Source organism: Erpetoichthys calabaricus, chromosome 4 (genome assembly GCF_900747795.2).
Source record: "Erpetoichthys calabaricus chromosome 4, fErpCal1.3, whole genome shotgun sequence".
Lineage (NCBI taxonomy): Eukaryota > Metazoa > Chordata > Cladistia > Polypteriformes > Polypteridae > Erpetoichthys > Erpetoichthys calabaricus.
In genome coordinates this window covers 321,985,184-322,012,576 of record NC_041397.2, presented here as the reverse complement: position 1 = coordinate 322,012,576, position 27,393 = coordinate 321,985,184, and the positions used below count along the sequence as shown (strand labels likewise).

The window sequence follows — 27,393 nt, the reverse complement described above, 5'->3', positions numbered from 1 at the left end:
TGGGGGACACGGAGCAGACACGGGTTCAAATGACATGGAGTGATGATGGAGACGAACGCTGATGGCATCCAGTGATGGACTAGCGACCTGTCCAGGGTTTGTCACAGCCTCGTCCCCAGTGTCACTACAGCCTCAGACATCCTGCCACCACACAGCTGGACTGTCTACCTCTCTTTGCTCCTCCTTGGGGGGCTTTTTAAAAGAGGACCTCCACTGCTTTACTGCCTGTAGTGGTGAAACTCAGGGGTCTGCAGGTCCGAGTCTGCTTGAGTTTTGTCACCAGTTGAGGGTCTCAAGGTGTTAAAAATAAAAGTGACGTTAAAGGAGGAGCACACAGGCTGAGGGGACACGGAGAGTTTATTAAATGAGGAGCAGAGCTGAGAGGAGAAGAAAAAGAAGAAAGAGGAGAATTTAGGGGAGAGTGGACGGGGGTCTCCGTCACTGAGTGGGGTCAGTCTGATCACCACTGCTGGTCTTCTCATGTGTTGATAGTCAGCTGCCGTCCAGACCACCTCAGCTCCTCCTGTAGTGACCTCAGGTTCTCCTTCTCATCTCGACTGATCCCGTTGTTCTGCAGCCTGTGAGGAGACACAAGTTTGAGATACAAACAGCAGGGGGCGCCACACAAACACACTGGACTGTCACATTGATACTCCCCTTGATGTCACTCAGAATTCCTCTCAGTGTCTGTGGTCATCTAAGTCACATGATGTGGGTGCCGGCCTGTCAGTCACTCAGTCCACTCACCGATTGGTCAACATCCTCTGAAGGCCTGATGGTTGCGTCACATTTCATAAAGAAGGTGGTCTGTCCTGTTGACATGCTGTTGTCCCCTCTGACACCCTGTGGTCACTTCCTGTCTATCTCTCTAGTGCTCTGTTGCTCTTCATTTTCTCTTCTTATCCTGCTCACTCTCAAGTCTTCTCTCATTTCGTCTCCTGCTCGTCTCTCATCCTCCATCTTGTTTCTTCCTCTTGTCCACTGATCCCCCCGTCTGCTGCTCTGCTCTTTCTTGTTTGTTCCAAATGACCCTCAGCCCCCAGACTGTCATGTCCCCCTCTCCTCCTGTCCACACTGTCTGCTGTCCTGGTCCCCTCTGTGTCCTTGTCACCCTGTCTCTGACTGGACATCCAGCTGCTGTCCATTTCTTCATTTTCTTGTCCATCTCACACTCCTCCTCCTCATCTTCCTCTGTTTATCTCTCCTTATCTTAGTCGTCCTTCCTATCTGTCACCTCAGTCAGCTCCACTTGTCACTGTCACTCTGGTCACTCCATGTGCTGTCATGTGATCAGCCCGTCCATCAATAACACATTCACACCCCCACCCCTCCTCTTCTTTTCTCACCATAATGTCTCTAATTTACAGTTGTCACTCCTGAGCCCCTCACTCAGCTGACGAGCCCCTGAATCTCCCAGGTTGTTGTTGCTCAGACTCAGTTCAGTCAGCCGTGAGTTTGGAGACGAGAGGACCGAGGAGAGAGCTGAGCAGCAGGCCGAGGTGAGACCACAAGACCACAACCTGTGAAGAAGAAGAGAGACGAGTGAGGACAGACAGACAGACAGAAGAACACACAGCACAAGGGCTCAATGACTGCGCCGTCTTCATTAAAATGCACTTTGACTCTGAGACCACCGCTGTCCTTATAAGGTAAGGCGCTATATACCTGACAGGGTCTTCTGCCTTCCTGACACACTGACTGGTGACAAGTCATTCAAAGTGACATGTGGACACTGGACAGGAATGTGAAGGACATGAGGCTGACAGTGTCCTGCACTCGAGGGTCCAGACAGACTTGTCAAAGCCGATGACAGCGGAGGGACCACCTTGGATTTGAGTCTCTAACTGAGGACTCAGCACATGGAGGGGCTTTGACTGATTTGCAGGACCCCATCCATAGATTCCTGTTAGACACACCGGTCACTGCTGGACATCGTGGAGAGCGCGACACTCGAGTGTCTGTCATGGTGGGCTCTCCTGATGTCAGACCACTTAAACAAAGAGGACACTCTGTCTGGCTATTGTCACTAAGACTGGACTGACTGTGTGATCAGTGACATAATGGACAGGGTGAACAGGACTGACATGTGACACTTCTGACACTCACATGTCACATGCTGACCGGTTCCACTGACCAGCTGACCTCAGACCACTAAAGGCCTCACTGCTGGTGACCTCAGTTTTCTTATTTCTCTACTAGTTTTTAATAAAGCCAGTGGACGAGCTCTGAATGGACACTCAGCATCCCAAAGTCCAGTCCCCTGGGCACAGAGGTGGTCTGAGTGGACTGTGAAGTGACCCCCATTACTGCTGACCACCGCTGTCCACTCCCAGCTCTCCTCTGACTTGAGCTGCACATTCAGTTCAATTTCTTCTTTCGGCTGCTCCCGTTAAGGGTTGCCACAGCAGATCATCTTGTTCCATATCTTTCTGTCCTCTGCCTCTTGTTTTGTTACACCCATCACCTTCTTGTCCTCTCTCACCACATCCACAAACCTTCTTTTAGGCCTTCATCTTTTCCTCTTGCCTGACAGCTCTATCCTTAACATCCTTTTCCCAATATACCCAGCATCTCTCCTCTGCACATGTACAAACTAATGCAATCTCGCCTCTCTGACTTTGTCTCCCAACCATCCAACTTGAGCTGACCCTCTAATGTCCTCATTTCTAATCCTGTCCATCCTCATCACACCCAATGCAAATCTTAGCATCTTTAACTCTGCCACCTCCAGCTCTGTCTCCTGCTTTCTGGTCAGTGCCACCGTCTCCAGCCCATATAAAATAGCTGGTCTCACTTCCGTCCTGTAGACTTCCCCTTTCACTTTTGCTGATACCCGTCTGTCACAAATTACTCCTGACTCTCTTCTCCACCCATTCCACCCTGCCTGCACTCTCTTTTTCACTTCTCTTCCACAATCCCCATTACTCTGTGCTGTCCACGGGGACTCCTGTCTAATCTCGTCTGTCAACCTGTCCATCACCATTGCAAATAAGAAAGGGCTCAGACCCAATCCCTGATGTAATCCCACCTCCAACTTGAATGCATCCATCACTCCTACCTCAGACCTCACCACTGTCACACTTCCCTCGTACATATCCTTCACAACTCTTACATACTTCTCCTCCACTCCCGACTTCCTTATACAATACCACAACTCCCCTCGATGCATCCTGTCATATGCTTTCTCCAGGTCCACAAAGATGCAATGCAACTCCTTCTGGCCATCTCTATACTTCTCCATCAACATCCTCAGAGCAAACATCACATCTGTGGTGCTCTTTCTTGGCATGAAATCATACTGCTTCTCAGTAATCATCACCTCACTTCTCAACCAACCTTCCACTACTCTTTCCCATAACTTCATCCTGTGGCTCATCAATTTTATCCCCCTATAGTTATTACAGTCCTGCACATTGCCCTTATTCTTAAATATCAGCACCAGTACACTTGTTCTCCACTCCTCAGGCATCCTCTCACTTTCCAATCTGCTTAAAAACTCCACTGCCATCTCTCCTAAACACCTCCATGCTTCCACGGGTATGTCATCTGGACAAACGGCTTTTCCATTTTTCATCTTCTTCATAGCTGTCCTTACTTCCTCCTTGCTAATCCATTGTACTTCCTGATTCACTGTCTCCACATCATCCAACCTCTTCTCTCTCTCGTTCTCTTCATTCATCAGCCTCTCAAAGTACTCTTTCCATCTCCTCAACACACTCTCCTCGTTTGTGAGTACATTTCCATCTTTATCCTTTATTACCCTAACCTGCTTCACATCTTTCCCAGCTCGGTCCCTCTCTCTCCCACCGGTCCTTTTCTCCTTCCTTAGTGTTCAACCTCTCATAAAACTCATCATACGCCTTTTCTTTAGCCTTCGCCACCTCTCTCTTCACCTTGCGCCTTATCTCCTTGTACTCTTGTCTACTTTACGCATCTCTTTGACTATCCCACTTCTTCTATGCTATCCTCTTCCTCTGTATACTCTCCTGTACTTCCTCATTCCACAACCAGGTTTTCTTTTCCTCCTTCCTCTGTCCAGATGTCACGCCAAGCACTCTTCTTGCTATCACCCTTACTACATCTGCTGTAGTTTCCCAACTGTCTAGTAACTCTTCACTGCCACCCAGTGCCTGTCTCACCTCCTCCCTAAACTCAACCTTGCAGCCTTCCTTTTTCAAATTCCACCATTTGATCCTTTGCTCTGCCATCACTCTCTTCCTCTTCTTGATCTCCAATGTCATCCTACAGACCACCATCCTATGCTGCTTAACTCCACTTTCCCCTGCCTCCACTTTGCAGTCTTCAGTCTCCTTCAGATTGACTCTTCTGCATAGGATGTAATCCACCTGTGTGCATCTTCCTCTACTCTTGTACATAACTCTATGTTCCTCCCTCTTCTAAAAATACGTATTCACCATAGCCATGTCCATCCTTTTGGTAAAATCCACTATCCTCTGACCTTCTTCATTCCTCTCCTTGACACCATACCTACCCATCACCTCCTCGTCTCCTCTGTTCCCTTTACCAACAAATCCATTGAAATCCGCTCCAATCACCACTTTCTGTCCCTTGGGTGCACTGTTCATCACTTCATCCAACTCACTCCAAAATCTTCTTTCTCTTCCATTGCACACCCAACTTGCGGTGCCTATGCACTAACAACATTCATCATCACACCTCCAATTTCCAGCTTCATAATCATCACTCTGTCTGACACTCTTTTCATCTCCAAAACACTCTTGACATACTGTTCCTTCAGGATAACTCCTACTCCATTTCTCCTCCCATCCACACCATGATAGAAAAATTTGAATCAACCTCTGATCCACCTGGCCTTACTCCCCTTCCATTTAGTCTCTTGCACGCACAATATATCAACCTTCCTTCTCTCCATCGTATCTGCTAACTCTCTCCCCTCACCAGTCATACTGCAAACATTCAAAGTTCCTACTCTCAGTTCCACTCTCTTTACCTCCCTCCTCTCCTCCTTCATCCAGACACGTCTCCCTCCTCTTCTTCTCCTTCTTCGGCCAACAGTAGCCCAAATTCCGCAAGCACCCATTTTGCTAACAGTACTGGTGGCGGTCGTTGTTACAGTTTTTCACAATTGCTAACACACAAAAATGACATACATAGCACAATTATTCAAACTGACACACAGAGGGCAAAACCTCTTCTCAAGTCTCTAAAACTCTAAACACATTTCCTGCTTTACACACATTTTGCAATTCAAAATGGCACTTTCTAAATGCACTGAACACGGTTCTCTGCATAAGACACAACAATCTGACATAAAGTCACATGTTTGCCATTACAACACACTGCCATTCAAAAGGACAGAACATGAGCTAATTGGCCAATATATGTGCCACCTGGCCAAACACCTCAATGGTTAATTGTTACCAATTCAATCAAGAAGTAAGCACTATAAAAAGACCACAGGTGAGCACCTTTTTTTCAAGAACAATGGAAGACATTGCAGAGAGAGGAAGAGGAAGAGGGAGGGTGAGGATGAGAGGGGGAGGAAGAGTGAGAGGTAGGGGTAGAGCTGGTATAGGAGGTCATGGGCGAAGAAGACAGCAACTGTCAAATGAAATCAGAGCAACCTTAGTTGATCATGTCATCAACCATGGGCTGACAATGCAAGAGGCTGGATGTAGAGTTTTACTGTCGCCTCTGTCATCCGGACATTTAGACTGGAGCACATGTATGCAACCAAAATGTCTTTCACACCGTGTAGTACACCCCATGTCATAGTGTATCAGTTGGGTGACACCTGTGTACTTCATGAATGGCTAATGTCATACACTAACTGTACAAGTTTCCTGTCCAATATACTCTACTGTGGGGGAATCTTTAGGCTGCATTGTCCAAGCCCTATATTTTTGTTTTTTGTTTTTGTAAAGGACTGAGAGACACAACCATGGTGGAGGAAGGGGCGAAATGTTCACAGGGGTACAGGAAGCTGCCATTGTAAACTTGGTCTTGGAGAATAATGAAATCAGATTAAGAGAAATTCAAAGCAACATCATCCAAGACAACACCATATTCACCAACATTCAACGAGTCAGTCTGTCCACATTGGCTCGCATTCTCAAGCGAAACCAAATCAGCCTGAAACAATTGTATAAGGTGCCTTTTGAAAGAAACTCTCAAAGAAACAAAGAGCTCAGACGAGTATATGTGGATGTAAGTACAGTATTGACTGCAGCACATTACACGCAACATTGTTTCCCAGTGTACTGGATAACACCATATTGACTGATTTTAGTTCATTGTTTTCAGGGAGTACTGGAAATGGATGCTCATGCAATCCCACATGAGTTCATCTTCATAGATGAGGCTGGTTTTAACCTAGCAAAGACCAGAAGAAGGGGAAGAAACGTCATTGGCCACAGAGCCATTATAGATGTTCCTGGCCAACATGGTGGGAACATCACAATGTGCGCTGCCATCTCCAATATGCATGGTGTCCTCCACCGTCATGCCAACCTTGGACCATACAACACAGGCCATATTCTAACATTTCTGGACAGACTCCATAACATTCTCATTCCACCAGAGTGTATGAATGATGCAGACCATGCAAGAACCCGGTATGTTGTAGTATGGGACAACGTGAGCTTTCATCATGCAGCCCCAGTCCAAAATTGGTTTGCTGACCACCCACTGTTTCTCGTGCAATACCTCTCACCATTCTCACCATTTCTGAACCCCATAGAAGAGTTCTTTTTGGCATGGAGGTGGAAGGTATACGACCGGCAGCCCTATGTGCGCATGCCTCTTGTGCAGGCTATGGAAGAGGCATGTGATGAAATTGATGTGGGTGCGATTCAGGGATGGATAAGGCACTCAAGGTGCTTCTTCCCTCGATGTCTGGCAAGGGAAGATATTGCCTGTGATGTGGACGAGGCATTGTGGCCAGACCCAGCTGAGAGGCAAGATGCTGCCTAATTATTTTTCTTGCCTCTTTTTTTTCTATATATTTCTTCTGCACATTTTCTTTTTCAGTTTACTGTTTTTTCTGAGCATATTTTTGTTCGCTCCAATGTAAATATATCTGCTGTGCATATGTTGCACTGACTTGTTTGGTGAAAAATAAATGCATGTGTGTGTATCTGCAAATATTTCTGTGCATGTGAACACTCTAATTTTCTACAATTTGGACTATTTTAGTATTGTGGCAGAGCATACTAAAGATGAGAGTGCTTTTCATTTTGCCCAACAGTGTGTAGTTGGTTAGACAAAAATCTGGTGATATAACTGACATGTGTGCCATTTAGTGCAGTAGTTTGATTATGATCATTATATATGTGGTTTTGGTGGCAGTGTTTCATTTTGCAGGATATGTGAGGTGTTTTGCTCTTTGGGTGAGGTGTTTTGTGAATTGTGCTAAATGATTTGCAACAATGAGCCTTGTTGTCAAAATTGTGCTTTAGCAATTGTAAAATACTGTAAATTGGGGCTCAACCGATCCGGTATGAAAATTTGTATTGTTGTCCGCATATTGATTTGACAAAATTTTACACCGGATGCCCTTCCTGACGTAACCCTCCCCATTTATCTGGGCATGGGACCGGCACAAAGAAATACACTGGTTTGTGCATCCCCTGTGGCTGGGTTAGCTGCCCATTCAGTTCAACTGACTCTGCAAAATGGCAGAGTGACCTGATAGTATCGAGATTTGCTGGTAAGTGTTAGAAATGACACAATTTACATCTCAGTGACATCAAACCACATAGAGAATTAAACAATAAAAAGACAAGAAAAACATCAGCTGGGCCACTGAAAGTGACAAGAATCAGAAGATCACAAGAAGAACATGTCATGGGCTCAGAAAAGCATGAGAATCATCGGGAATTCAGCAGTCCGGACCACCAGCATTAACTCACCTGTGAGGATCAGGAAAAAAATCTAATTAACAACACATCCCATAATAAACAGACAGAATATGACAGAATGTGAAAAGAAAAACAAACAATCGTCTCTTCATAGCTCAGTCCTAAATCACAAGCAAATCCTTTTAGTTCTGAAGACACAAGTGAAGACCCCCATGGCAGCCTGTTTGAGGGGTCCTGCTTCTCGAGGTCTGACCATATAAACCTCACAGTCTGAGGGCCAACGTGATTCTCTCAACGACTTCTTCAGGCCAAACAATAAAACATAACACATGTAACTAAATAAATCCTAAAAATGTCAGCTTTAAGAAGCAAATCCTAAGAGTGTGACTCTGTGACAATGCCAATGACATGTGTGACATTAAAACTAGAATTACCAAAGCCTACGAAAAAACTCTGGCCCACCTTAAATCCGCTCACACCTCTCCGTCTGTGTCTTTTGTGTTGTAAATGTGTTGATAAGCAGCAAGCAGTCTGCTATCTCATCCCCCCACCGCCGCAGAAAGGGCACAAAGTTTTCTCAGCTCAGGTCTGTTTACCTGCGTGTCAGTTGCCTGGAGTTGTAGAGTGGAATAGATCGAATAGATTTGTCAAAGTGTTTATTTGATATTTGGACTTCAGGCTTCACACATTATACACTTCATGTTTACATTTTGTCAATTATTACTAAAACATGAAAAATGCTTCTGTTTTAACAATGTGTTTACATAGATTATTATAGACACAGGACACACTTGAAATGCATGTGTTCCAAATAACAATATAGTATTTACTCTAGTCTATACAACTCTAAGCAACTGACACGCAGGTAAACAGACTTGAACTGAGAGAACTTTGTGCAGCGGTGGGGGGATGTGATAGCAGGCTGCTTGTGCTTATTGATACATCTACAAGACATAAGACACTGATGGAGAGGTGGTATGGGATTACGAGTTTTTTTGTAGGCTTAGGTAATTCTAGTGTTAAAGAATATTGGTGTCCACTACAGCTGTCCCTGTTCATTTGTGTGTTCTCAATATCACATTAGGATACGCTGGTTAAGGCTGATGTCTGCAGACACTTTGGAACATTCAAGTGAGGACATGTCCCCTGTTCAAGGTGCCAGCATGGTAATAAAGCTTGTGAGGGTGACAGCATTGTCATCAATCAAGTGAAAACGACGATGAGGATGAATTTGCTGTGACAAGTCAGTCAGTAAATATTCAGAGAAAACGTTAAATGAACATCAAATCAGAGGATGTGAGTTCAAATCACAACTGTAAGCCAAAGCCCATCAGTGACGTTGACTTCACACTTTTAGATAAACTCGATGGACACAACGAGATCTGAAGAATGAGGAGCGAGATGGGACAAGGACAAGCAGCTCAGTGGTGATTGTCCTGGTTATTAATGACTTCACGGTGGTTACATTGGATGGGACACACGGGATACACAAAAATACCAACCTGTCTTGCTGCTTTGCCAGCCTCCTTTCAAGTTTTCTGCTGGCTCTTCTTGACTCAGCAGCCCCTGCTCCTGTTTCAGACATCCAATGATGGCAATACCCTTTGAGGCTGCTAAGAATTGAGATCATAATAACTCCTCCATTACCATCTCCTTTAATGTTGCCCACTCCTCCTATCCCATAATGTCGCACGTCAGTCTTTTTTTCCTGAAGTTTGTAACATTTGCTGAACTCTGATCACTGATTGGCTCATACAGCACACAGCCTTAGTGTGTCTGCAGGCCACAGAGACTTGGGTTCAACACAAGTCACAATCAGTGAGGGGACATCTTTTGTGTTCTCATGAGAAGAAAGTCATCTGAGTGAAGGGGACAACCATGAGGGTCTGCCGTGGTCCACCATGTGGTCAGGACGCCTGCCTTGAAGCCTCAGCCTGACGTCTCGTCCTGCATCAGCTTTTTCAGAGATGGTGGTCCACAGAGCTCCTTCATAAAGAGGAATGTTTGTGTCCTTAATGTTATCTTGAATATGTCCAGCTGTCCTCTTCTCATCTCTTTCATTAACTGCTGTGTTTTCACCTCAATAGCCACTAATCCCTGGATGTTTTTGGCTTGTCCCTTCATTCTGTGTCACCTTAAACCGGAACTAAGGTGGTCTTCCCTCACATCTCCATATGCTCCTCTGTTTTGCTGTTTCTTATTATCTTTGGTGTCTGTGATGTGTTAGCAAGATAAGCACACATCGACCTCACTCAGCCAACGTCAACCTGGGAAAACACGTCTGCCCTTCTTGCAGTTTACACCTGTGGGACATTCGACACTACAGAGAGCACTTTAGGACAAAATACACAGGAGAATAACACGGCACTTGGGTTTGTAAGTCACAGCGATAAAGTGGGAACAGACAGAACTCATCAAACACACACACACAGGCACTCACTCACTCTTTCTCACACACACACACACACACACACACACGCACACACACACACACAGACAGACACACACACACACACAGTATTTTCTACTCACCGTAGTTCCTCCAGTTTGCAGTTTGCACTCCTGAGTCCCTCACACAGCTGCTCCACTCCTGAGTCCTCCATGTTGTTGTTGTCCAGCATCAGTTCAGTCAGCTGTGAGTTTGGAGCAGAGATAGTCAAGGAGAGAGCTGAGCAACATCTGGCAGTGAGACAACATGACCTTAGCCTGTGGAGATGAAGAGAGATAAGTGAGGACCTGAGGAGCACTGAGCACAGCAGAAGAAAGAGCATCTTGGGAATGAAACAAAAACTCCAAGAAAAGCAGGAAGAGCAGAAGAAAAGCCTTTGATCTCCTGGGATCTCCTGAAGGAATGAGAAATGTTTAGAGATGAAGGTTAAGAAGATGACACTGAGACTGTATGGAGAAGAAGACGAGAACCATGTGGAGGGACAAACGTGGCATGAAGACGAGACACAGACGGACGGCTCTCTAATGGACGGCTCTCTTTCTCATTCTCTCTATTTGCTGCCTCTCTAGGGGTCTCAGAGTTGTGCTGCCAGTTACTGTCAGTCATGTTGTGAAATGTCCACACCAGTGGACCCCCAGTATTGTTCAGCAGTCCCGCGGGATAAGAAGATAAGCGAGGAGGAGGAGGAGAAGTGGCTTAGGCTCCGCTCTGCCGGCGTCCTTCTAGTTTGGTGGATTCACCATAAAAACACCTCTGCCTGCTACCTGGTAAAGGACAATCCTAAAGATGTCACCAGTCACCAGTGCTACTGCTCAGTGACATCTCCTCTCAGGTCCCACACCAGCACCTCGTGTCCTTTGGTTCAGTTGATCTGAGAGCCGACTGACCTGATGTCACCTCCTGTGTCATTCGTCACTTGCGGCACCTCAAGGGGGTGCTGACACTCCACTGGAGAGGTCAGAAACAGGAGAGAGGTGGGGGGATTGGGGTCTTCTACTCCATCAAATCTAATCCAATGAGCTTCTCCATTTTAATCCATTCTTGTTTGTCGTTAGACCAGAGAGGGGCAACATGCTGCACGTTAGTCAGATATGTCAGTAAAAAATAACAATACAAGACACTGAGTGACACCTGTGTGATGACAGCGAGTGGCAGGAATAACCCATCTAATCTTTCAGGACAGGAAATGTCACACTGGACTTGTCACCTCAGTCCCATTCATTGTCATAATTTTTCCCATAATCCTTCACTTCATATTCCTCGTTGTCACCAGGTCAGGAGTTTCTCAGCTCGGTGTCCATGTTGTCCATTTTACTTCAGGTCCTCTTCATTCTTTTATGTCCTTTCAAAATGAGCCCCCGCTGTGTTGTTTCTTTAAATATGCAGACAGACAGACAACCCTGGGGGTCTCAGTAGGTGACATGATGACCACGAGCAGAGCTGAACACATCAGACTGCTAACATCTGAACTGAAGGTCAGTGTGAATCTCAAATCACATAGCAGAATCATCCTGACTGTTTTGACCCCCAAAACTGAGGGGTCAATAAAACTTTTTCTGTTGTCATTATAAATTTGGAACAGTTTTAATATTCAGTGTTTAATGAGTATGTTAACCAAACTATCACTAGATAAAAGAGGACATTTACAAAACACAGTAGTATTAAACATGAAACGTTCATCAAGTAGCCAATCAGATGTCACAAAGTTCATCTTAAAAACAGACCCCGCTGTTAAAGTTACGTAAGCCGGACAGGTCCGTTTTGTGTCTGTTTATGACTATTATCTGACTGTCAAAACCAAAGGGAGAAAGGTGCCCAACGCCAGCTCAGGAGTAAGAAACAGACAAAGAGTCTCTGCAGCACCTGAAGAATAAATTGAGAAACATTTGAAACAACATCAATGACCCTGACTGCCTTCTTCCAAAGGTAAGAAGAGCGCATTTAAATAATAATTATTATTCTTTACATTTATATAGTGCTTTTTTCACTACTCAAAGCGCTCTCCACGCAGTAAGGACCTGGGACTTGAACCCATGATCTACTTACTGTGAGGCAGCAGTGCTACTACTGCACCATTTGCTTTATCCAGTGTAGAAATAGAATAGTTCCCAACAGAAACTGACCAGCAATTTGTGTATCCTCCATAATAACCCAGGTGGAGGGTCCTCACTCGTAGGTTTGTGCCAAAGTATTGAGGCTATCAGATCACAATCACTTGTCCACTTTATTTACAGTCCACTTCCATTTGTTAAGTTGAGTGGCTCCTTTTTCTAAAAGTCAATCCTAGTTACTGTTGTCCACCCCTCAGCACCCATCACCACCACAAGCTTTCTGTTCTACGTAAGATCTGGCAGCGGACATGACTTTGAGAATCCCAGTATGAACTCCTTACTCTTGGCCCAGGTGATTTTTGATAAAGAAATACTTTCATATACTCGATACAAGACTAATACTTGAGACTAATACTTCAATGTCAGTGTTAGATGTAACAAAAAAGACAACATCATCAGCGTCACACCCTGCAGTCTGTGATTGAACTGGCATAGAAAAGTCTTGATGAACAAAGTGTACAGCATGCCAGACAAGGCACAACCTTGTCAAATTTGTTTCTACACTGAAAAGGGGGCACTCAAAGTGCTGTTAACTTCTAAAACATCAAAAATGGTGGTGTACAAGAACCTGATCATATCTGTAACATTCTAACCAAACCCAACACTCTTCAAATATTGGTGACATACTCGATCAAACTCCTTTTCCTGGTCTATGGACAGAATCTCCAGATCAACATCAAACAGCCTAGAAACTGAGATAACACCACACATCTTTCCTCTGTTGTATTTTGTGTGTCTTCCCAACCAGCTTGGCTTGTGCTCTTTGCTATTGACTGACCGCTTGACCATTTCACATGTTGTCTTTCTAAGTGGGATGGCAGCTCTCCTCTCAGTTTGGCTATGGGAGGCTTGTCTTTATAGCAAGTAGCTTGAGATCTATGGATAGTTTTATGGACATGTTGACAGCGGTGACATTTCACCCTTTGCCTGTGAAAAACTGAATGAATGACATGATCAGTCTTAGTCTTTACCCGGCTTTTACAGAATAAGGAATTGTGTTTAGCATATATTGGATATTCACATTAGTGGTCCTATAAAACTTGATGATTTCATGCCAGACTTGTGAAATTTCCTTCACATGCCTTGAGTGAAAGACCATCAACATCACACCGAGTGACAGCTGTCCATCACAGATATTTGCTGCCATATCTTACAACATTGATTCATAAATATCTGCTGAGGCACGGAGGCAAAGCTGCTATAAAATACGGTCATTTATTGAATCATATAGACACACAATGGTTTAATGGCACATGTGTACTCAACGCATATGATTTTTTTTTCAGTCCTTCCGGCTTCACCACAGTACACGGTACAGAAGTATGTCTGTCACATGAATCAAGTCTTTTGTTGCTTTTTAATACATTGGCGAGTGTGCCATGTCTTTGAAAACATTGTTAGCGTGCTAATATTCAACATTGTGCTCCTTCCACTCTCTGGCGTCTTCTCCATTTTTCACATGAAAACTGAGGCAGGGGTGGCACGGTGGCGCAGTGGGTAGCGCTGCTGCCTCGCAGTTGGGAGACCTGGGGACCCGGGTTCGCTTCCTGGGCCATCCCTGCATGGAGTTTGCATGTTCTCCCCATGTCTGCGTGGGTTTCCTCCGGGCGCTCCGGTTTCCTCCCACAGTCCAAAGACATGCTGGTTAGGTGGTTTGGCGATTCTAAATTGGCCCTAGTGTGTGCTTGGTGTGTGGGTGTGTTTGTGGGTGTGTTTGTGTGTGTCCTGCGGTTGGTTGGCACCCTGCCCGGGATTGGTTCCTGCCTTGTGCCCTGTGTTGGCTGGGATTGGCTCCAGCAGACCCCCGTGACCCTGTGTTTGGATTCAGCGGGTTGGTAAATGGATGGATGGAAACTGAGGCAGGCAGTGAACTTCATACTCTTACTTGTATAGAAACGCTGCAATGCCATTTCAGGTGAGTGAAATCATAGACCACAGTAGTTGGGGTGAAGTCTCTGTCAGGTGACAGGCAAGGATCAGAGAGATTCAGACATTGATAATGGAATCTGGCTCTGTACAGTTTGAAAGTGAGGAAGGAGAAAGAACTCCTGAAAAATACCATCTGGCTACACCAGGACTGACGTCTACACACAGGGCTGGCTATGGAGCTGACTTGTCGATATACTATGGATTCTCTGCTACTCTGGTGTGGCATCAGACAAATATGGAGGGGCTCAAAAACCTGTAGCTGGGTGCTTTACAGTTTGAACCAAAGCATGAGAGGCTCGACTCAATGAGGCTTTGGCAGCAGAGCGACTATAAAGAGCATAACGTATTGTAGCACCCACACCGGGTGCTGGGATGGATCCTCTGCTCTTTGCAAGGCTTTTTTAGGTGGTTCTCTATCCTTCAAAGGACTGCTCACCGTTGCTCTACTAGTTGGAACTGTTGTGACTTTGCAGTCTTGCTCTTTTTATAGGCTCCCCTATCGCTGGCTCTTTACCTGCTCATTTGCATTATGGATTGTCAGGTCACACTGATAGTGAGACTGGTGCAACTTGTTAGCATTGTTATAGCATTATATGAGGAGATTCTGATTTTGAAATGCTTTGTGCGATTGACGTGTTCTGTTGGTTGTCTTGTTCTGTAAGGACCCGCTCACATGCTCTGTTGTTCAGCTGTGTTATTACACTTATAAACTGTACCACCATCAATAAATGTGATGAATCCAGCAGGGTGCACTAGCTCCCTTGTTGGAATAAGTTCTTTTGTAATTGCGGCATGTTACACAACCTGAAACTATATAGATATAATATAAAAAGACAATACCCCTCCCTTATTGATACAGTGGTAAGAAATCACATACGAGAAATAACTTAGCTTTCTTTAAAGACGGTTTATGAGAACCTTTCGGGTAGTGGGAGCCCGATGTATAGAGTCTGCCATTTTCGTCGATGTGCTGGAAGAATTTTCAGGATTGGATGACGGTATCTCCCATCCATCCGTCGGCTTCAAAGTTGTGCCAGGCCATGTCCCAAGGCTTTATACTCTTTCTCCATGGGCAGGCCCTTACTTAAATAAATCATGCCATTCCAAACAAGGCAAAGAGAGGATCCAATGTCATGCTGACTCTGACACACAGAAATAGTGCACATTGCCCATTTCACAGTTGTCCTTAACTTGTCTTAAAATGCTTGCATAGCAATTCTAAATGCTGGGCCACTGTACTAAATCTGGCTTTGTGTTAGCTGTACATGTGAGAAGAGCACAGTGACATATTAAACTTATATTCTGATTACACGTGATGACACCCCAGACATAACACACAATATTCAGCACTACCCAAGGGCAACATCTACCATCCTGCTGAGAGTCTTCAGCAATATTGTTATGTAGATACCTCGAGGAGCTCAACTGGGAGAAGTGGCCTGCCCGCCCCAAGTCTAACTGGTGAATTGTTACTGACTTTCTGTGCTGGTCAGGATTTGTTCATAACAAGCGCCATGTTTGAACACAGAGTGTTGATCAAATGTAAAGTCATCTCATCTCACCTGAGGCTGTATGGAGTGGTCATTTAGGTGAAGTCTCAGTCTCAGAAATCTTAGATATTGACAAAAATTGACATAATAAGGGTATTACAAATAAACTTGATCCCTTAGGCTTAAAAGTCAAGTCGGAGGTAAAGAATTTAGGGGTAACTATTGACTCTGACCTGCATTTTAAATCACATATTAATCAGATTACTAGGACTGAATTTTTTCACTTAAGGAATAGAGCTAAAGTTAAACCCCTTATAACTTTACAAAACACTGAAAAATTAGTTCACACTTTTGTTTTCAGTCAACTAGATTACAGTAACACACTTCTAACAGGACTACCTAAGAAAGAAATCAATCATTTACAGTTAGTGCAGAATGGAGCAGCAAGAATCTTAACCTAAAAAGGAAACTCTGAGCATATCACACCAGTCTTAGCGTCATTACATTGGTTACTCATGTCATTCAGAATTGACTTTAAAATACTACTAATGGTTTATAAAACCTTAAATAATTTCACCCCCTCTGATATTTTGGAATGCCTGTCCCTTTACATTCCAAGGGCCTCATGTATAAACGGTGCGCATGCACAAAAATGTTGCGTACTCCCGTTTCCATGCTCAGATCGCGATGTATAAAACCTAAACTTGGTGTAAAGCCACGCACATTTTCACGCCAGGTAAATCCTTGGTGTATGCAAGTTCTCCACTCGGTTTTGCAAACTGGCGGCCCCCAGTGTCAAAGCAGTGCTTTTGTTCCTGTGTGTTTTCCCTTTCTTTTTTAGATCCATATCACTGATGCGGCTTTATCATATACACTGAAATTAAACGAATATTGTTTATTAGTTTAAGGCATCTGATTGTAATTAACCTGTAACAATATAATGGTCCACAGAATGGTCAAACTATTCCAAATACCATAGCTGCTTTAGCGTTATTACTCTCACTGCATCTTCTTCTTCTTTTTCTTTCAGCTGATCCCGTTAGCAGTTGCCACAGCAGATCATCTTTTTCCATATTACTCTCACTGCACCACTCTGAGAATTTATATCACTGTATCTGAGTGTGGAATCACAGCAGTAGCTGATCAGAAAGAAAATTATCGGTATACAGCATCAAGTACACTCTGCCTCAGCCATGCTGTCTGTTTGAATTGCTCTCATACGGCAAACGCTTCAGAGCCTTTTCTTACGGACCTCGCGGGTCTAAACGCAGTCAATCAGCCCATCAAGTGCTCCTGGTAGAACTGTTTGTATTTATAAGTACAATTACCTCACTGTAAACTTGCGATACAGTTATAATATTGCACAACCTGCACCACTTTATAAAGTGTGTATTTACATATGATGAAGATATCATTTTTAAGAGCAAATGCAGCAAAATATGTTTATTATATTATATAGATAAAATGTTAACTTCATTTAAATAATCTTTATTGTGAATAATTAAACATGTCAGAACACAGTGTCTCAGCACTAGCAAAGAGCTTGTGCCCCGTTCAGGGATTGTTTCTGCCTCGCGCTGTATTCTTGCTGGGGCTGGCATGACAAGGGAAGGATAGATGTATGGAATAATTAAACATGTACTACGAAGATATTTCAATGTTCCTTAAATGTTTTGAAGAATCAGCATTCTAAGCTTACAGATGGCTTAACGTCTATTACAGAGCTGATTGTGTGGTGATTAGGTACTTGGAGAAAGAAAAGGAAGGACAGGAATTGGATGTTAGTAAGATTGAAAGAGACAGTACTGCTGCAATAAATTATTTCATCGAAGGTTGCGCAGCAAGCATCTTGCGGGACGCAGGAACAATCTCTGGACAGGGCGCAAGCTCATCATTATCATTGCGCCATCGTGCACCCATGTTTAATAACATGCTTTAATTCCTACCATCATGAAAATTATATCAAGTATACATCTCAGTATTTAAATTATTCAGAGAGCTGTAATATCACGAATGTAATGGATTCTTTGTCCTGTCGGATGAAGAGAAAGCCATTTAAGAAGCACATAGTGATTCACACACATAGAGCACATAGAAGATCAAATACAAAACAAAGCATTTAACGTGCTACTTTATTTACGATGGGATTTAAGAAATTAGTAAATTAAATGATTTTAAGATGAAGTTTATGATAAAGTTCTACTTTAATGACAAAATAAACTACGTGATTAAAGTGGAAATTTCGAGATTAAAATTGACATTTCAAGCTTTTTTCCCACTGTGTCCCTATTTTTTTTTTTCTCTGTACCGTAATTAGCTTCCATATGACAATCAGATGGGTGACTTGGATATCTGACAACTTCTTTTTATTTCGGGCACTTTGCGACTTTGTGAACTTAAACTTTCGAGTTTCTGCAACACGCTATGTCACTTGATCAACTTCCTTTTGTTGTTTATACCACTGTTCTAAACCAACAAATAGTACGTTTTTCTTTGCCTCCACTTGGTGCTCACTGATATTCTTCTATTTTCCCCCAAGCTTTTCCCATTGCCTTTTAACAGAATGCTGAGCTTAAGGCCTGTTTATATTGATTTGCATATTCAAAGAGGCGTAATTCTGGGAGGACTTGGGGAGTGGTGACAGGCACATGCACATGCATTACTTTTCACGATGACCGGGATTTATGTAGCGGAAGAACATGGAAATTGGCGTATGCACAGATTAATGCATCTGGATTTTTTTGTGTGTACGCACATTTCAGCTTTTGTCCATACACCATGTTTTAGTGTGAATTCTACACACAATGTTATGCATGAGGCCCCAAGTCTTAACCTCAGATCTTCAAATGAATGTCTACTTATATTTCCAAGAGCCAACCTGAAAACAAGTGGTGAGGTGGCCTACTACTGTTATGCATCTAAAATTTGGAATAGCTTACCGATAGAAATTTGTCAGTCTAATACTTTGAAACATTTTTAAAAACTGCTAAAAACCCATTATTTTAAAATGGCTTTATCATACCTTCATTTTAGTTGTATCCCTGTTGGACTATATGGGCACTTTGAGCTGCATTGTTTGTATAAAAATGTGCTATAGAAATAAATGTTGTTGTTGTTCTAAAATGAGTAGCTGAGCTGCCAACTATTCAACATTGGGTGGTAAGCTACTCCAGACTAACTGAGTGTCTCCTGGACAGTCCAAACTGGTAGTGATGGCCTGCTGGAAGTGACCAGCAGATAGCTCTGTTCAGGACGGGTTAAACTGTCACCTCTGGGTGTCTGAATGGAGTCTGCATTAAAACTGTTTAAGATCACAGCTGCAGGGGATGTGGCCAAATGTTTGTTGGTACCTGTCATGCTGGACATCAGGGGTAAGGGAAGTTGTCAAGATAAAATTAGAGGACTTCCATACAATGTTACCTGGAAGATCTCAGAGTCTCTGGACTTCACAAAGCAGGATCAGAAAGTGAAAACGGTGGCAAAAGTGACAAAGACTTCTCAGTGTCCAGGCTGTAGGAGTGGAGGAGATGTCCCAGTCACTGTATGACTGCACACCTCAGCCTCTCTGGGACACACAAATCTGAGTACCAACACAGAGACTCTGTCCAATAATTGAAAATCAGACTCAGGAGGAGCAGCATGGATTCTGTCCTATCCATAGTACTGGACTAGCTCTTTGTTCTTACAGTTATTTGAGGGCTCATGGGAGTTTGATACTTCAGCCCAGTTGTGCTTTGTGGACATCAGTGACAGTGGTGACCACATGACACATGACGTCTTTGTTTTGTGAATGTCTTACCAGATCATGGTGGTGAAGGGGAGCTGCGTCCTCTGATGAAGACTATAATTTACCAGTGACCACCAGCAGATCTTTACCTGAGGACACAAGTGCTGAGTAGTGACAGAAAGAAGAAGAATGGGGTACAAGTGGCCAAAGTCAGGGTCTTATAATGAATTGGTGGTCTCAATCATGTGAATAAGGTGAGGATTTATGGAATATGTAAGAAACATGACACAGGGAAGACATAAAATGTCCTGCATCCTGGCCATCAGTTCAGGCTCAGTACTCTGCACTTTGTCTTTCTGCTGATGGCGCAGCGGTTAAGGCATTGGACATCAAGCCCTGAGGCTGTGGTTTCAAATCCCACTACTGACACAGTGTGACGTTGAGCAAGTCACTTCACCTGCCTGTGCTCCAACCGGAAAAACAAAAGAAATGTCACCAACTGTATCTCAAATATTGTAAGTCACCTTGGATAAAGACAACAGTCAAATTATACTAAAATAAAGAACTCAGAACTGGCTATTTAATAGTCCAGAATGTCAGAATTCCTGCCAACTCCCAACTGTGCCAGTTAAATATTTTTTGGGTACTAGGGTTTGTGACATTGCAAACAAACTGACTGAACCTGCTGAGATGTTTAAACGTTTCCTCTCCCTCACTGATTCTCTGAGTGTCTCCACTTTGTTAGCGTCCTCCATAATCTCGTGTTCAATGAAATCAATACATTATAAAATTGAGATTTGTTAAATCTGTTTATTTAAACCAGTGGTGTCGGCTAAGCATCTGCTTTAATGACTAGAAGAGTCAGAGACAGAGATGTCAGTTTAAGGTCTGGAGGGCTCACATGTTGTGAAGGATCATCGAGAATAAGGAGGCACAGTTAACATGTCATTAACAGTGTGACATCACTTCCTGTTGATTGGGGTGGGGCTTATTAGAAGGTCCTGTGACGGTGGAGTTAAGTGCCCTCAGTGACTCTCATTTACACAAAGTGCCTTCACATATGAAACTGAACTTGTCAAAGTTACATCACTCACCAGATGTCACTGTGGCAGCTGAGCCCCCTTGCCAGTCTCCTGATACACTTGGGGGTCAGAGGTGCACCTGACAGGTTAAGAACCTGAAGTTCTCCATAGCAGCTTATGACAGAGGCCAGCACAGATAACATTGAGCTTCTAACATCCACCATTAAATCCTCATCAATGGAATCTTTGATTAACTCCTCATTCTGAGTCTCACAGAGCCACTCATACTGGTGGTCCACAATACACTGATACATGAAATGATCGCGTCTGTGTGCTTGTGTTTGTCACTGCATCCGTTTTAAAGACGCTCAAATCTGTCAAGACAAAGTTGTCCTGCAGCTCCTATGTGTCCTCTCTGGACAGCATGAGGGAATGAATAGAATTACAGAGTCACCAGAGTGACCAGGGAGAAGAGGGTGGTATGACAGGCGTCTTTAATAGCCATGTGGTGATGGACAGAATATTACTAACTCTAGTTGGCCATTTAATTAACTGCTGGGATTTATGAAGATCCTGACTGAGATGTGCATGATTAAAATCAGTGAGGCTCAGGGTGTGTACTTCTAACCACATCACATGTACATAAAAAAATTTTAAAAGTCAACTGATCATAAAGTGACATGACAGCCCAAACATCTTTATGATCAGCCTGTAAAGACACACAAATGAGAGCTACAAACACAAGGAGGCCCAGCTTCACACCTTGGACTATCTCATTGATACAGTGGGGCAAAAAAGTATTTAGTCAGCCACCAATTGTGCAAGTTCTCCCACTTAAAAAGATGAGAGAGGCCTGTAATTTTCATCATAGGTATACCTCAACTATGAGAGACAAAATGAGGAAAAAAAATCCAAAATTGTCTGATTTTTGAAGAATTTATTTGCAAATTATGGTGGAAAAAAAGTATTTGGTCAATAACAAAAGTTCATCTCAATACTTTGTTATATACCCTTTGTTGGCAATGACAGAGGTCAAACGTTTTCTGTAAGTCTTCACAAGGTTTTCACACACTGTTGCTGGTATTTTGGCCCATTCCTCCATGCAGATCTTCTCTAGAGCAGTGATGTTTTGGGGCTGTCGCTGGGCAACACGGACTTTCAACTCCCTCCAAAGATTTTCTATGGGGTTGAGATCTGGAGACTGGCTAGGCCACTCCAGGACCTTGAAATGCTTCTTATGAAGCCACTCCTTCGTTACCCGGGCGGTGTGTTTGGGATCATTGTCATGCTGAAAGACCCAGCCACGTTTCATCTTCAATGCCCTTGCTGATGGAAGGAGGTTTTCACTCAAAATCTGACGATACATGGCCCCATTCATTCTTTCCTTTACACGGATCAGTCGTCCTGGTCCCTTTGCAGAAAAACAGCCCCAAAGCATGATGTTTCCACCCCCTGCTTTACAGTAGGTATGGTGTTCTTTGGATGCAACTCAGCATTCTTTCTCCTCCAAACACGAGTAGAGTTTTTACCAAAAAGTTCTATTTTGGTTTCATCTGACCATATGACATTCTCCCAATCCTTTTCTGGATCCTCCAAATGCTCTCTAGCAAACACAGACAGGCCTGCACATGTACTGGCTTAAGCAGGATTTGAGTCCCTGGCGGCGTAGTGTGTTACTGATGGTAGCCTTTGTTACTTTGGTCCCAGCTCTCTGCAGGTCATTCACTAGGTCCCCCCGTGTGGCTCTGGGATTTTTGTTCAACGTTCTTGTGATCATTTTGACCCCACGGGGTGAGCTCTTGCGTGGAGCCCCAGATCGAGGGAGATTATCAGTGGTTTTGTATGGCTTCCATTTTCTAATAACTGCTCCCACAGTTGATTTCTTCACACCAAGCTGCTTACCTATTGCAGATTCAGTCTTCCCAGCCTGTTGCAGGTCTACAATTTTGTTTCTGGTGTCCTTTGACAGCTCTTTGGTCTTGGCCATAATGGAGTTTGGAGTGTGACTGTTTGAGGTTGTGGCCAGGTGTCTTTTATATTGATAACGAGTTCAAACAGGTGCCATTAATACAGGTAACGAGTGGAGGACAGAGGAGCCTCTTACAGAAGAAGTTACAGGTCTGTGAGAGCCAGAAATCTTGCTTGTTTGTAGGTGACCAAATACTTATTTTCCACCATAATTTGCAAATAAATTCTTTAAAAATCAGACAATGGGATTTTCTAGATTTTTTTTCTCATTTTCTCTCTCATAGTTGAGGTATACCTATGATGAAAATTACAGGCCTCTCTCATCTTTTTAAGTGGGAGAACTTGCACAATTGGTGGCTGACTAAATACTTTTTTGCCCCACTGTATGTTAATGCCCCCACCCCCCCAGTGCTGTCAACTTCCCAGAATTCCTCTCTGTGTTTCTCTGTGTGTCTAATTCAGGTGATGTGTGTGTTCACCTGTTGATCACTAACTCCACTGACCATTTGGGTTGATGTCCTATGTAGACCTGTGAGATGCATTTTGTTTTACTGTTCTTTCAGACGGAAGTCGGTCTGTTCAGTTGGCTTGGCTGTAATGATGGACAACTGCTGAGCCCCCTCTGTCCACCAGTGGTCAATTCCTGTGTCTCACTCCTTACTGTCCACACTGGCTTTAGTCCAAATCCTGTCACCTTTCCTCCCTGTAACCTTTTCTGCTGTCTATGGCTGGCTGGTCATTTCAACTACTGTTGTCCAAAACTGTCCTCCTCCTTGTCTGTCTGTCCTGTTGTCTTCTTTCATGCATCCATGCTTTTCTCTCTTCTCATCTCTTTCTGTCATTTCTCTTCATCTTTGCTGTTCTGCCCTACTGTTCCTGCCTGTCACTTGTACGGTGGTCTTTGCCCATGATAGGCACTACTCCAAAATTCATGCTGGGGTTTTCAAAGAATTTACTGAAATTATCGGTGAGAGACCTCTAAAGGTGGTGGCAGACACAGAGGAGAAGTTCGACTTTGTGAACATTTATGCTGCACTATAGACAGGGAGAGACTCCTTTGTTTTCCATTTTAAACGATGTACTTGTAAAGATGATGAGGGGCTGTGGTTTCTGGGGGCAACTTCAACTGCTAGACAGATGTGGGCTGGAGCCGCATCTGGGGTCTGTCAAAGAGCTGTGGTCTATTTCTACAAAGAATACAAGCTAATGAGCTGCAACTCTCATGCTGCAAAGCAGTAGTCACTGTAATTCCTAATAATTGAGACCTCACAGAAATTAAAAACTAGCCTCCAATCCGATCCAAGACCCTAGCGAGTCGTTTGAAACACATCGTGGTGATCATTGTGAAGCTGGAGCATACTTACAGTGGGTCCAGCTGCTCCATTTCTGATGTTTTTTCAGTTCACGATGTGATAAACGCTGCTAAAAATATTTGGGTTCAAGACAAGGTTTACATTTGCTGGACCAGTAAAAGCCTTTCAACATTGCAGCCCTCAAGTACCTTTTAGGTGTGCTGAAGGGTTTTGGCTTTGGGGCATTTGTTGTCCAGCATACCAGAATGTTTTTAGTGTTTTAAAAATGATTGGGACATTGACAGCACCATTTGAAGTCACCCATGGAATATGTCAGGGATGCTGTCTCTTTCTGAGATGTTCGCTAGCCTGGTCTGTAGGTGAACAGGGTCAGGTAAAGAAAATAAAATAAAAGAAAAGACAAAGCCACTAGCAGTGGACTAGCAAAAAAAAAGTAACAAGGCAGAGAGTTTGGTTACCACCATCACTGGTCTGTAGAGCACAGACAGCAGCAAAAGTGAAAAGTAGCTTGAGATAGGAAGAGATGAGTGACTCTGCTTTGTTTGTTTCCATTGCACTGCGACCCCTCATAGCACACTGACACTCGGCACACTTTAGTGCTGTGGTACTAATCAGTCTGTAATCATTGTTTGTGATTTATGGTAGTGTTTCACTTTACTGATGATGTACTTCAAACGTAGCGCCTCTTTTTTAGCTATTCCTAATTTAACAGCCCAGTGCATCTCGTGTAACACCAAGCTTGAGAATAAAGTTAAGTCAGGAAAGCGGTTGACAATGCTGACCCCACACTTCCTTTCCACCAATTCCAGAAACAGCATGATACTCTCAGTACTGTACCCACCATGTAAACACATGTGAGATGGCCAGTCAGCTCTGACTGATGGGTCAGACTCATCAGTTTGGCCTTAACACTCATAAAGTCTGAAGTAACACAAGAAGCGGGAGATCAAAGCCCCTATAAAGATGGCAGGTGTGGTGAAGAGGAGCAAAGTCCTCAGATGAAGCTCATTATTTAGTGATCAGCCCACCAACTGATCCTCATCTGTGGTCATGAGCTCTGAGTAGTGAATGAATGAAGAAGATTAGGAGGACAAGGGGATGTGAACAGAACCACCACAGGAGGAGGATGAGGTGGTCTGGGCATGTGGTGAGTGAAACAAGAAATAAAAAGAATTCAACTCAGTAATCAATGCATCATTGTGAAAAATCAAACCTCCAGCATCCTGGCCATCCATTTTTTCCCACTCTGTCTGCTGATGGTGTAAATGAACTGGAGATTCATTAATTTTCTATAATTCTTCAAATTGTGAACATTCCTCTGCACTCTCGTAATCACACTTCAGATTTAATTCTCAGCCACTATGGTCACATTAACACAATATAATGCTTCTGCACCATTAATGTTTCAAATCGTTGTTTGATTACTAACTAATGCAGTTTGAAATTGAGACTTTTCATCCATCTTTTTTAATCTGCTGATGTACACCAGTGGTATCAGCTCATCGTCTGCACGAGGGGGCTTTAATGACTCTAACAGAGTGAAACAGATACGACAGTGTAAGGTCAGGGTGGTTCAGACGTGTTGTAAAGGAGAATCGAGAATGAGATGGTATAATTCAAATAATTAGTGGTTGACATCACTTCTTGTTGAGTTGGTGAGGCTTATTAGAAGGTCCAATGAAAGTGGCATTCAGTGCCCCCCAGTGACTCTCATTTACACAAAGTGCCATTACAGATCAAACTGAACTCGTCAAATATGCATCACTCACCAGACTTTACTGCAGCAGCTGAGCCCCGGCACCAGTCTCGTGATACACTGTGGGGTCAGAGGTGTCTGTGATAGGTCAAGTTCCTTAAGCTCTCCACAGCAGCTAATAACAGAGGCCAGAACAGCACAGTCCAGAGGAGATAAAGTCATCACACTAAAGTTCATCTTTAAATCCTTCCCAATGGCGTCTCTAATTAACTCCTTATTCTGAGTCTCACAGAGCCACTGACACACCCGCAGAGCTTCACTTTTATCTCCCCCTCGCAGTGTCATTTTAGTTTTATGCTTCATCCACTCCTGTATTCGCTGTATGGTCTTCCCTTCAAACTTCCCCAGGATTCTCTCCACTGTTTTAAGCACAGAACACCAAGCCAGTCCTGTCATAAATCGAGTAACAATCTCAAATCGGTCATCTTTACATGAGTTCCACTTCTCCAGCATTTCTTCCATGTCCCCTGATGGCTCAAGGTAGAAGGAGCAGGCAGCCATGAACTCCTGCAGGGTGAACTGGTAGAACACGTATGTTGTATGCTCTAAGGTGCTTTGCCTCTGCAGTAACCCAGAGAGGTAGGGAGAGGACAGGACTGTCTGGAGACCAAAGGTGGATATCCCTTGCTTTTCATTAAACACATGAATCCTGTTTTCCACCCCATAAAAGGCCATTTTCCCCAGTTTGACCAGAATCATCTGCTGGTTTTTGATTTCTTCTCTGTGATTAGTCAGGATGTTGTGAAGGAACAGCACGAAGATCTCAGTGACAGTTCTGGGGGCAACTCCTTGCTCTTTTTCAGGTGTCATGAAGTGGCTCTTCAGTGCAGAGCAGATCATCCAGCAGTACGAGGGGTTGAAGCACATGGAGTACAGGATGGTGTTCTTCTCCATGTACTGAAAAGCCTTGGTGCCCACATCAGCATCATCAAAGAACTTCTTACAATACATCAGCCTTTGCTCAGGGAAGAACCCCAGGATCTCCATAACTCGATCAGCTCTCTTTATGTCTATGTTCTCCAAGACTCTTGGTCTGCTTGTTATCAGGACTGTACAGCCCTTCAGTAATGTCTGACTAACCAGGCTGGTGACCAGGATATGGAGAGGGACCTCATCATCTGGGTTTGAGCAGAGCTGACACTGTTTGAAGTCCAGTTTGTGTTTGTACTCATCCAGTCCATCGAATATAAAAAGGAGAGTTTCTGGTTTATGTAGCACTTCTTTCAGTCTACCATCATTCAGATATTTATAGTGCCTTACAATCAGTTTGGTCAGTGACATTTGTGGCTCATTCTCATTGTCTAAGTGGTTAAGCTCTCTGAATTTAAACAGGAACACAAATGCAAACCTCTGGTACTGAGTGCCTCCGGCCCAGTCATACATGATCTTCTGTACCATGGTGGTCTTCCCAATTCCCATCACCCCACTGACCACTATGATATTTACTGGATTAACACTAACAGGACTTTTCCTAAACAGCTGCTCAGTCCAGATTCGCTCACATTTCTCTGCTGCTCCTTCCTCCATGAGCTCTTCATGAAACCTCCCAGTCTTCACAAGTTCATGTTCAGTCTCCTTATGGCTTCTTGTGTCCTGTTTAATAACCACCAACTCTGTGTATCGAGTCTCAAAGCCCACAGCTGTGGTGTGTGCATCTCCAGGAGAAGACTGAGCCTCCACAGTTCTTGTGGATTCAGACACAGTGAGTCTGTGTGTCTCATGGAGGTCTGGAAGTCAAAATGAGAAGACATGAAGAGACCTGATGAGCACAGGACTGGAAGAACTTC

The 27,393-nt window shown here is 43.8% G+C and overlaps 3 protein-coding genes across 4 annotated transcripts in view; 1 reads left to right on the top strand and 2 right to left on the bottom strand.

The window, feature by feature from the left end:
- Positions 1-27,393, top strand: part of LOC114643526 (NACHT, LRR and PYD domains-containing protein 3-like) — a 2,412,635-nt gene that overhangs the window by 520,271 nt on the left and 1,864,971 nt on the right. The window lies entirely within an intron of this gene.
- The window catches only part of LOC114643530 (protein NLRC5-like), a 1,801,805-nt gene that overhangs the window by 1,657,804 nt on the left and 116,608 nt on the right, over positions 1-27,393 (bottom strand). The window lies entirely within an intron of this gene.
- On the bottom strand, positions 340-27,141 carry LOC127527351 (NACHT, LRR and PYD domains-containing protein 3-like). Of its 2 annotated transcripts, none has more exons than XM_051925837.1 (4): positions 25,620-27,141; positions 10,374-10,547; positions 1,347-1,520; positions 340-578 (listed from the first exon to the last, which is right to left on the bottom strand). In XM_051925837.1, the coding sequence occupies exons 1-4, from the start codon at positions 27,131-27,133 to the stop codon at positions 479-481; spliced, it is 1,962 nt and encodes a 653-aa protein (XP_051781797.1). In that variant the 5' UTR covers positions 27,134-27,141; the 3' UTR covers positions 340-478. The 2 variants fall into 2 exon arrangements, 1 of the variants encoding a protein (XP_051781797.1); XR_007934650.1 differs by lacking the exon at positions 340-578 and adding an exon at positions 4,973-5,110 and having other exon boundaries at positions 1,358-1,520.

Excerpts from the sequence above, each read along its gene's own strand:
- LOC127527351 (XM_051925837.1), bottom strand. The coding sequence starts at position 27,133 with ATGGAGGAAGGAGCAGCAGAGAAATGTGAGCGAATCTGGACTGAGCAG. Across the intron at positions 10,548-25,619 it reads AGCTGCTGCAGTAAAGTCTG|GCTAAGGTCATGTTGTCTCA; the intron begins GTGAGTGATGCA and ends TCATCTCCACAG. Across the intron at positions 1,521-10,373 it reads TGCAAACTGGAGGAACTACG|GTTGTGGTCTTGTGGTCTCA; the intron begins GTGAGTAGAAAA and ends TCTTCTTCACAG.